General features: G+C 37.0%; 1 protein-coding gene across 5 annotated transcripts; it reads left to right on the forward strand.

Annotated features, from left to right (window-relative positions):
- Window positions 1-7,194: 7,194 nt before the first annotated feature.
- Window positions 7,195-11,282, forward strand: LOC100746648. 5 transcript variants are annotated; one of them, XM_003487493.4, is made up of 3 exons: window positions 7,195-7,347; window positions 10,673-10,746; window positions 10,816-11,282. In XM_003487493.4, exons 2-3 carry the CDS (start codon window positions 10,725-10,727, stop codon window positions 11,085-11,087), a joined length of 294 nt encoding a protein of 97 aa, XP_003487541.1. In that variant the 5' UTR covers window positions 7,195-7,347; window positions 10,673-10,724; the 3' UTR covers window positions 11,088-11,282. The 5 variants fall into 5 exon arrangements, with proteins under 5 accessions (XP_003487541.1, XP_024221726.1, XP_024221723.1 ...); XM_024365958.2 differs by lacking the exon at window positions 7,195-7,347 and adding an exon at window positions 7,362-7,585; XM_024365955.2 differs by lacking the exon at window positions 7,195-7,347 and adding an exon at window positions 7,598-7,851.
- The last annotated feature ends 404 nt before the right edge of the window (window positions 11,283-11,686 follow it).

Here is an 11,686-nt window from a genome sequence, read left to right on the forward strand (position 1 = left end):
AATTTAATTCTTGAAACATATTTTATTCTGAATTTCAAATATAATATTTCCGCGACTTTTCCTAGACAATGTTACGTTAATTAAATAAATTTTAGTTTACTTTTTTCCGCGTATTTAATTACATTTAAAATGACCTTGTCTTGCAACAGCGACCAGAGAGTACGTACAAATATTAATATTCAGTTACAGGTATTTCATTTCTCCGCTTCTATTTACATGTTTTTAAACGAACGTTCTATTTCAGCCGTTATTACAAACAATTTCATAATGTATGATATTCAGTCAAAAAATGAATTCTCGGTAAAATCGACACGTTCGATCTCTATTGATATACGCATGTTGTCGACGTTTGCATTTATATAAGTACACGCATATTTGGAATTTGTTATTTTCATTCGATGAATTTCCAATTGTGCCCGCTGTTGGGGCTAATACATTCCATTTTTTAATGTACAATGCTAATGAAAACAGTCAATCACGTTTCAGTTGCTTAGATGCGACTTTCATTAATATTTCGCCACTAACATTTGTAGCGGCTGTTTCGATTTCTGGTGCACAGAATCCTGTATGTACTGTGTATACGTTCCGCAGAAATTACTAGACGACAACGAACGTGGTATCGTGTCGTGCGAAATAGTGGAAAACGAATTGTCACCAAACACGTTATATCGTTCTTTTTATATTTACTGCTGATTGTTCTATCGTTCTATCGGTGCTATTGGGTTAATCGTGTATCCGCGAAGCAATCGTGGAAAAACAGAGATAGAGTACCGACTAGATACAACGAACAGTTAAAGTGTCAGGGGGTATGTTGGCGGAAAGAGAAAATCGAATTTCGGGGCTACCTGCAAAAGTAACGCGGTAAGCGGAAAGAATAACGAAGTATCGTAAATAATAAGATAAATCGTCGCTTTATTTGTTGCCTCTTCGACTAGCAATTGCAACTATTTTGTCATACTTTGCGAGCCCTAGAAGTAAACAATATATTACAGAATAACGAACGACGTATTACGAATTGTATAGAAAATAGATTAATGATTAGGTAAAATGATAACCAAACAGGTTAAATGATTCGATTAGTATAATGGCAGATATTAATATATACATAATCGGTAATGGCTACAAATCATATGACATTTATTATTGAAAGATATTAATTTAGTGGTACAGAGGTTAATTTGCTTTATTGATAAAGTTAGTTTGTTAATAATTTTATTAATTAATATTTCTAACTTCTGCACGAAGGGACATGTATAATGAATTCGATGCTTCATAATGCGTACAGTTATACAGGAAATTTATCATTTGATGTATGTATAAATGATTGATAGGTGTGATATTAAACGATTATTGTTTTTGTTTGTTCGAATGTTTCGTAGAGAATATAAGTGATTTATTTTTCATATTTTCACAAATCAGATACGATGTATGTGTCGGATAGTTGAAAATTAAGTTTGATCTTAAGCCAGGCAATGTATGTCTTATAGTATATGTATACCTCCGGCGGTTTTAGTTGGATCTACGGTTCAAAGAATATGTGACAGATTAATGAAACTTCGTATGTATAATGGTTGCGCCTACATAGAGTACAGATGTTATTAGATAAGTCGTTGCGTTGTTAGTTTGACAAGCTGACACTTTAACATATTGAACCGCTTGAATGACAAATGAACTCGATGAGGTTTACACCGCGGTAACTGTTAATCAAGAGAAGTTCCAAGACACTTTAACGCATTAATCATTATTACGATACATGGTAGTTTAATTAAATTGTTGTTCGTAAAATATATAAAACAGATATTACGATATTTCTATCGAAAACGTTAAATAATTTCTTAAACCTCTGCATGTCGATTTTATCGTATCGAGTGTTTAACGAGGGAGCAATTTAAAAACCTCTAAATCAATACGATCTCGGGCACTTCGAGCACGTAATCTTAAATTTGGAAAATAATTTCACGGAACGATCGTGAACAGAAAGTATTGTAAATATCGAGAATCTTAAAAACTCTTGAAATTCTGGGAAACTTTGAAACTTCTAAAACTCTTGAATCTTTAGCTGGCATTTTGAAAGCCTTCTAACTTTTGATCGGCCAGGAATCCTTGAAACATGCCAATAAAGCCAGAGTAGCTTCTTAAGAAGTTTCGTCAAATGAATAATATGTTTGCGAAAAATAACTCGATAAAATATTAATTCACTTTATATATTAAATGGGATCGATCGTTCCAACTGTATCCTTCATGCAATTTTATTTCTACGGTGTTTATATGTTCAGCTAATTTGATTACGTTTTAATTGTATATTATTCTGGTAGAGAGAGAATTTAGTAATTTTGGTTGTACGTGCTAACGAGCAAACGAGAATGCGCAAGAAAGATAATGTACAGTGTACAGTGTGCAGGGTTGGGAATGAACACTATAAAAACCAAAGTGTGTGAGGATTCATCTTCCAAAGTTCTCGTTATGAACGTTATTTCTACTCCATTAAACGTAGTATCGGCTGCGATCTTTTCATTTCGTTGAAGAATCTATTAGCAAAATAGTCTGGTTTATCGTTGCTCGATTTTTCCCATTACCATCTAGTGTCTAGTAAGTTTTCGTGTATTCTTTTTTTAATGGTTTTAATTTTTTCTCATTATTCACGGTGATTATTCGATCGTAACTTTCCGTGTCGTCATTGTTTCGACGCATTTTCCTGAAAGTACTCCATGATTATCGAACTATGCTTATTTTTTTGCAAGAACAATCGTTAGGTAATTGAGAAACTTGGGACTCTACACGTTGTACAACATTGTGTGTATATATTGCACGAAAAAAAGCAGGATTTATTCCAAACGTGAAATACTATTTTTCACTACCTAACATACCTATTAACAAGTCCATCTTTTACAACCACTCGTAGGTAATCTGTTTACGCTTCAAATAAAATTTCGCTTGTGAATCTTTCCAAAACGTATTTGTATCTTCCCTGAAAACTATTTCAAACGTTTGATTTAAAATCTGATCGTACAACGTAGTAAAGGTTTCGGTAAATACATCAGAATTTTTCCGGGTATTTTCAGAGTCTGGAATAATAAGAAAGAAAAAGAAAATGAACTGAATATCGACGTAGCTTGTCCGCTACGAAAGAAACTTGCTTACGGGAAGTTAATCTATCATAAAAAATAGAAATTAGAAGTGAAAACCGACATGTATTATCGCATAATTTAGGAGCGAGCGTGAATCGTATATCGAGGAATGAAAGCAGTAGAGCACAGTGGTCACGGGTGAGGGTATTGTGCAGAAGCCAGAAGTGAGGATAAAACGAAAAGTCGAATGACGAAGTCACCCGAATGTCGGCAAAGAAAAACAGGAACGGAAGGAGTGCGACAGGTAGGCGGGTTCCCGCAGGAACAATTCGAGATGTAAATCAATGGTTGATAAGGGTGGCTGTCCCACGAGAAAAGGAAGGTCGCTCTTGGATCTGGCTGAACTAGAAAGGAGGATAGAGAATCCGAACTGAGCTTGTACTAGGGAAAGGTGGGTCTTCGTTCCGCGGAAATGCCTCGTTCAAGAATTATTTATTTGCCGACTTTCAACGAAAATTTTCGCCCTTAAGTGGGTTCTGCGTTTTCCACCAAATCCTCCACCACGTTCTTCGCAGTCTTCTAATCCTTCCATTTCCTACCACTGTCTGAAAGTCGCGCCACGAAAGAGGCCGGGTCATGACTGGAACGTATGGTAAATTGGCGTGTTGACTCAGCTGATGGGATTCCTGTATAAAAAATAAGAACGCGTCTACAGAATTTAGCTGCGAGGTTCTGTTTTACATATCAAAATTTAAGGCTTTCTACGTGATTGATTTAATTTTCGTCAGCCCATAAAAAACAAGGAAATACGTAAGTCGTATTCCTTCTCGTTATACCGTTTTATCGTGGAAAACTCAATTATCGACTTATCGTCGAATCTTCGAAAAACGGCCAGAGTAACGTACTTGATATCTGCCTTGGACACTCATATTTCGTAGTCTACATGGAACGATTCAATATCACACCGATCTTTGTCTACGCTGTTATATACACCTTTGATCGTAACATTTTGCTCGCGTATCGAATTTGTTCGTAGCTTATCTCGCAACGATCATAAGTCGAGAACACAGCTAAATTCATCTTTTTGAGTGATAAATTTCACGTGAAAGGTACCCCATACATAATCGATATCCGATACTAACGATGGTTCTGCCTAGGCAATCGCCCTAGAGTCACATGATACGTCATGCTACAATAGCCTGAATTGAACGATTTATTGTACAGGCCTACAACACGTCACAACCTTGCGTACGTGGCGTACGAGCTTCGACAAATATTCTTCTCGACCGGTAAAAAGAAAAGAGAGAGGTTTGAAAAAAGGAAGAACAGACAAGGAAGCGTGGAAAAAAAGGAAGAACAGATGCAAAGAACGGATCTATTAAACGTTTATGGTTTACCCGAAAATGTGAACGCAACGATGCGTTCTTTAATACCGCAACACTATCGAAGTATCGTAGTATAGAACGTACGAAGAGATCTTAAAAATCTTGTTCTTTAAACGGCGTGCAATAACGAATGAAATCGTTGATGGTGGGCTCGGTGGAGCATCCGCGTTTCGAGCAGCGAGGGACACACGGTTCTGCACCGTGGAATTTCACACGGCAGTTAACGGATGGTAGATAGCAAGAGCGACATGCCGGTCAGATAAAACGCAAAACATTGGAGCTGACATGCAATTAGTGGCAGCGCCGACTGCAAATCGTCTCGTCGTCGTGACGCAGTACCGCGAGATTTACTGTTCGCTCACCTTCAGCGATTTTATCCTGCCGGTTCTCCCTTTTACCGACGTCGCTTCCTTCCTTCCTCTTATTTTTTCCTTCCTTTCCATTCCACTCTAATTTTCTTTGTGCCCTTGAAACGCGTGCACAGGAATTGCTTTTATTCGCGAATACATTTAATCTCCTTAACGCAATCTCCTTCGCCTTCTACTCGTTTCGCTATGGAAATACAAAGGATGGCAACTACATTTTTAAACTTGACATTACGCTTTACCAAAACTATAATCAGACGATCTGTGAATTACGCGTGAAGCGTCGTTGTGTCCTTTTTCGAAACTGCACAGAGTTATCGAATAAGGAGAACAATGTTACTTTCGAGTGGCTCGATATACACCGGTTTGTTTTAATGTGAATATCGATCCAGAGTGGTTGACAGATCGTTTCTAACAAGTTGAACGTTTCGAGAATTAATCGCGCGTTTGGACGAGCTACGTTATTTGACTAATTAGCTTGCTAATCTCGTTCGTTGCTTGCCGGCGCAAAGGGCGCGGAAATTATTCATTTAGACATAACCTGGTGCTGTCCTTAATAGCGAGTTCCTTTAAACATCCTGTTGTATTTCCAAGAATTAATGTAGTTCGTCACAACAGACAGAAAGTATTTTTAGAAAAAGTTGTGATTATGAAACGTCAGCTGAATTTCTACAAGACTGTGCATCTTTTCCTTGGTATGGGTGAGACTTCATTCCATTAGGACACAGCCGTCTTTTATCGGCGGCTGCTCTATTATCTTACAAATTACATGTCTGTCAGCCTTTGAAACTTTTTACCGTAATTAAATTTAGTCTGGAATCTCGATCAAGTTATAATTTCCCAGAATTTCGATAATTGATGCGTAAACGTGAATTGCTTTCGATATTATTTAAGAAACGATAAGTTCCTTGATAAAGAATTTTCATTGTTCTTACTAGCATGGATGTCATCTGCAGTTCACGTTTTCTTATTGATTCTTTGATTCAATGTCCTGCACTTTGAACGAAATCAATCGATCCTTCGCTTGATTATTTAATTTAATATATATCTAGCCTGCGCGTTATTCCATCCTATTAATTTATATATTTCAGTAGCAACGAAACATAGAAGTATCGTTAAAAAGGAAAACAATAGCGATCGGGTCGGTTTTAACCGTAAATACGATAGATATATCAGCGTAGTATATAATTGAGAAAAATGCTCGTTATCATTCCCATCGGTTTTCATTGGTCTGTCTGATTGAACTCTTCAATTTACTTGCAGATTTCGCGCAAACTCGATCACACTTGCCTGCCACTAACAAGATTGCTCGATGAAGCAACGTTATATAAATCACTTTTTAACAGCTTTGCGATGACTATCGCTATAGAACGCGTCAATTCATCGACGCGTGTTATATACGATACTTTCCGTAAATTATTTATAGAACTATGCGAAGCACGCGTTCAAATTGGATTTTTAATGCATAAAGCCGGGAATTGATTTTCAAGCGCTTTAGAGGGATTTTAAGTTCGACGTGACCATTCGTCGTACATCGAATCGAATGAACGAGAAAATGGCGTTTTTAGAGAGAAAGGTAAAAGAATGGTCTTATGGATTTGAATGGAGCAACAGCACATTATCCTAGTTTAATTTTCTGTCCTACCCAGGCAGCAGTTCTGCCATCCCATTTTTCATGAAAGGGAACGCAGTGGGATAAAGTTACCGAAGGAATTCTTGTTCTACAGGAAAGATTTCCTCTGCAGTTCTAAGGATTCCGTCGCTAACGAAATCAGCGATACGCTTGAAAATTACTTCGTACCACCTTCGATATTCACTGGTTGGAAAATCAAATCTCGAATTTATTTTATTCACGGTTCATTTCGTCGTGGCGCGAACAGAATCAATATTGTAACACGCGAATGGTGAGATAACGGATCGAATCCAGAATGTATCGTTTTAATCGTAATATATTGCGGCGAGGCTATGAAACAGGATTATAGAAATCGACGTGTATTTGGAAGACAGAAAGACGGAGTTGAAAGGCGAAAGGAAATTCGAGGAAACGATCCGCTGTATTGGACTCTGGTCACGCACAGCCAACGAAATTTTTACCATTTTTCACGAAAGCTCTGGTTGCTTCTGGTTCGCTTCCCCGTAACTTCGAATCTATTTATCGTATCAATGTCACATTGTTCGCTATGCGGAATTTACGTTTGATTATTTTCACGTTTATTTCGTCTCGTGTATTAAATATTACGAGGCATTGTTTCAATATTTGCTAAAAATAATAGTGCGCTACTAAAACTTTGCTGAATAGCCAGTAAAAATTGTTTAAGTGTGATAAGCGTAGTCGATAATATTATCGAATGTATTGTACTCAAGGTTTTATTACTTCTAACATTGTCGCACGACCCACGAATTGGATATCATTTGGCTTGCAAGTGACAAATGAACATACGCCAGTACATTATGAATCGGTATTCGAAGTAGTACGGTTAACTTGGATATTTAAATCGTAATTACTTGCGACCATAGAAAACTATTCAGGTATTTGATAATTAATTTTTAGCAATTATTTTTATTCGTACACTACATATAAACGATAAAAGTGAAATAGGATATCAGTGGTAAAGCGGTCGTCGGTAGTTTCTAAGGCGTTACAGAAATTTTCTGTTTGAGTAAACAGATGTATAATTCTCTCTAATTTCTTCCTTTTCTTGCAATTAACGAAATACAAAGAATAATTGCCTGTTCAACGGAAGGATTGAAGTGGCTCGGATTAAAGGTATTTAAATTATCAGGGAATGCTTTGCGCGATAAAGCGTTTTTTATCTTCTTCCGAGGTACTCTTTGTCACGTTTAAAGTAAAAGTAATGGCGATGGTGAAAGGAATTCCCGGCGTTAATCAATATTGTCGGGCTTTTGTGGTTTTCACTAGAGACTTACGCTGTACCACTGGAAGCCTAAGATTAAAATCGTTCTGCGATTACTATATTTGAAATCACTAGTACAACGATACGATACAATTGTTGGTTTGCGGCATCGTGTTACGTGTGTATTACGTTTCTGTACAAATCGAACGTTTGGAGAAGGAAACTCGATTATTATATTTTTTCATCTAAATAATTTCTATATACATGTATCAATGATATTAATTATCATTTACGTAGATCGTCGACAATTTTACGAGACTCGTATGTATTTCTTCGAACGTAAAATTCAGCGCTATTTCTGGCAGGCGATAAGGAAAATAAATATGTCTAGCAACGAGGAAAGATCGATATTCATATCTATTTGAAATTAATGTCGTAAACGGAGGAATAGTCGAATTCTTTGCCGGCAATCCGTCAAAAACTCCACTTCAATGCACTTGCTCGTATCGACGCGTCGTATATCTAGGCGTATCGCTTAACCTCCTGGGAGCTAAATCGAGACAGCCTCTGAAAAAGAGGAAAAAAAGAGCCGAGGAGTGAAAGAGAGAGAGACATTAAACAACCTTCAACTTTTTTTTTTCATGCCGACGCAGCGCATTCGTCTATAAAAAACAGCATTCGCGGTGATGAATGCAGGTCTGGCGGTTTTATCCCAGGGAATCGAATGATCGAACGTGAAATTGCTAGAAAATACGTGAGTTCAACGTCGTTCTCGAAATTTCGCGAAAAACATGCGACCGACCTTCGGTATTGGCTGCATGGAACGTGACACCTATTGTTTCTCGATAACGACGATAATACGGAAATATCATTTGTTCGTTCACACTCGGTGTTTCGATGTCGCTCTGCCGAGCAGAACGGTCAAATCGAACGGAGACTCGATTTTCATTCGGAGCCGCTGTTTTGTCGAGCATTTCGAAACGCTTCCTGACGCTCTGTCAACCGTGAACGCGTTCGATCGATCGTTTCCCAGACACCGTGTAATTAAGGAAAATACGTTTCCTTAATTTCCTGACGAACACGCGGAGAATTTCAACCTTATTAACCATCCGAATAGATACGTCGTTCGATCGCTGTTTTTCAATTTCTGCCGTTTCCCTTCGCTCCATTTCGGAAAATAATGGAGTTTTCGCGTTTCTCTTTTTCGTTTATCGATCACGTTTATGTATCTTCGTTTCCCAATAAAATAGTATATGAATTAGACGCTGGAAGCAATATTATTGTCTGTAGATATGGCTATTTCTACGAAATTGTACGAAGTAATTGGAATGAAAGTTATAGAATAAAATTCTTCATTGCGAATAGTATTTCGCTATGACGCTAAACACCGAAGCCTGATACAGTTTTATGAGTAGCCTTAACCCCTTCCCGTGCCATTTAGTTCGACGAAACAGACCAGACTGATGCTCGTAAACAGAAATTAACATTCAGTCGCGATCGTAACGGGCAAAAAAACAGTCCGCGAGCTCGGCTTGTTATGTTTACGTTTGGTATCTGGTCGCGAGTCAGACTCGCGATATTCATGTTTGGGCCAAAATTTTCATCGCGACTTTGACTCGCTAAAATACGGGAAGGGGTTAAAGATAAGTATGATTCGAAGTATCAACGTGCAGAGATTAGTTATGCAGTCTTCAAGGTGTAAAATCGACCTCACGAGCTTAAACATTTTTATTCCTGTCTATCTTTCATAATTTTTTCTTTATACTATATGATCTTAATTTTCGTTGGAAGATATATTATTAATATGAGATCGAGACTTTACCAAGCACACATATCTTGTTTTGTCTTTTGCTCTTCGATATATTGTCATACGAAGCTTAAAAAAGATAAATGATGCCATAAACGAAATAAATGCACGTAAACATGTTAGAGAGAAAAAGTGCGGAGAATAAAAGGAGCGTATATTAACATGTACATACATAGATTGTATCAAATGGAACAGTTATAGGTCATCGCTAAAGCGTATTTTACTTTAGCACGTTGCAAGCGGAATACATGGCGTTTCATTCTTCTTTCTTTTATACTTTTTTTTTTTTACCGAAACTGGAGATAACTTTAGCGTTCGAGCAATTCTTTTCTCTGGCATATTTTAATTGTGTCGCTTTGGAAATATTTCTACCGCTACGGTCGTGTTTCGGCATAACGCGCGACCGACCAAAATAGAATTTCGTTTACGAAATATTGGCAGTCTCCATTTTCGTCACTAGATAAAACGTTTCGGAGCGCTGAAATACGTTCGCGTGGAATTGTAATCGGGTTTTGTTCTCTCCCATTTTACGCGTGACGAGATTACACGTTTTCCAGCAACGAAATCTCCGGGACACGGTTCTCGTCCTATTGTAATTTAAGGAAACCTATGATTGTCACACGCGACAGCAACGTATTTCGTTCGCGCACCAACTCTTTTATGAATTTTTCATTTCGTCCGAATCGTCGTGGAATTTTTAAGTTTTAAATGGTGTTTTTTCAATTTTTAAAGGTCGAAAGTGATTTTCAAGATAGGATGCTGTCTGAGACAATGTATGTACCTATCTAGTAGATTAAACTCACGTATGATAGATTATATTAATCATTTTATACAGAGGTTGTTGCAAAAATATTGAAAACAACATTGGAAATTTAATTTAGATATATTTGTACGAAACTTTCGATATTTATCTTCTCGACTTTGCTTCTTTAAAGCTTTTAAGTAACTGACCGTTTTGAAGAAAGTTAGAAGAGAGCACTGAAGTGATTTAGAAGGAAAAGGATATTCGAGCGCTTTATTCCACTTTACGTTATTTAAAAATTAAAAGAAACGAGAGACATTACCTTTTCAGGAGTCGTTCCTTTCTTTAAGTCGAAACAGTTAAGGAATTCACAAGATGTATTTTTAATTAAGCGTACGTCAGTCTGTATGTCAGTTCAGCTTTTATCTTAGTTTTATACACATGTTGCAGGCAGTCAGTTGTGATCTCGTGAGAAAATCATTAGAATACAAAAATAATAAATATGGAGAGAACTGTTAAACGACGTAAGTTCTATCAGTCTTTATACAAAATATCTAGAGCCGTAGTTTTACCGCAACAGGTTTCATTAACAGGAAACAAAGCCCTGCAGACTACGGACGTAGAAAATTCAACAGCTAATCAAGAAGATGAGAAAAACGTACAGGAGAAGCCGAGAAACACATTGAAGTACTACTTCGATAGATTTAGGTACTATCATTACTGTTTGGCTGAAAGATTGGACAATTTAATTGGAGCGGTGTGCCTTACGATAATTAAAATTTATTTTTTCTTAATGGGATGGCATCAACAGCTTGATCAACAGGATGCTGAAATGACGAGCACGATGAATATGGACGATGGATAACTTACACTACAAATACATTGTGTATACATATATTTTGTAGAATATTTTACTTTTATTCAAGTAATTTGAAATACATGAAATACGCGAGCGTCTACTAATAACGAGACTGTTCAATCGCGCGATTCTATTATGTACTTTATAAACATCGCTACTATTCAATGTAAAATCCATAATAAATTCCTAAGATATTGAAAACGTTGATTAAATGAGACAGTTTATCATTCAGCCTCTACAGTAATTGAAAACTCAGGAAACACTGCTAAGAATACGATCATGTATAATTCAACAAGTAGGATTTTGCATACGTCAAGGGGAGCAATACTTTCAACAATTCCTCATTTTAAAAAAATAATTAAATTGGGAAAGTTCTCTCGTTTGCCTTTCCTTTGTCCGTGTCAAATTTTTGTTCCCTGTACTGTCTTCCTCTTTACACATATTAACGAACTTCAGATCGAACGAAAGCAACATCTCTGGACTAAGTATAGCTCTTTTATTTACCATTTTTTGAAAAGTAGAATGAAATATTAAAGATTATTCTCGCATGCACCAAAAAGCCTGGAACTGTCTCGCTTCATAAGAGCGTAATTTAGACTACGTCT

This window comes from Bombus impatiens, unplaced genomic scaffold, assembly GCF_000188095.3.
Source record: "Bombus impatiens unplaced genomic scaffold, BIMP_2.2 scf_0155, whole genome shotgun sequence".
NCBI lineage: Eukaryota > Metazoa > Arthropoda > Insecta > Hymenoptera > Apidae > Bombus > Bombus impatiens.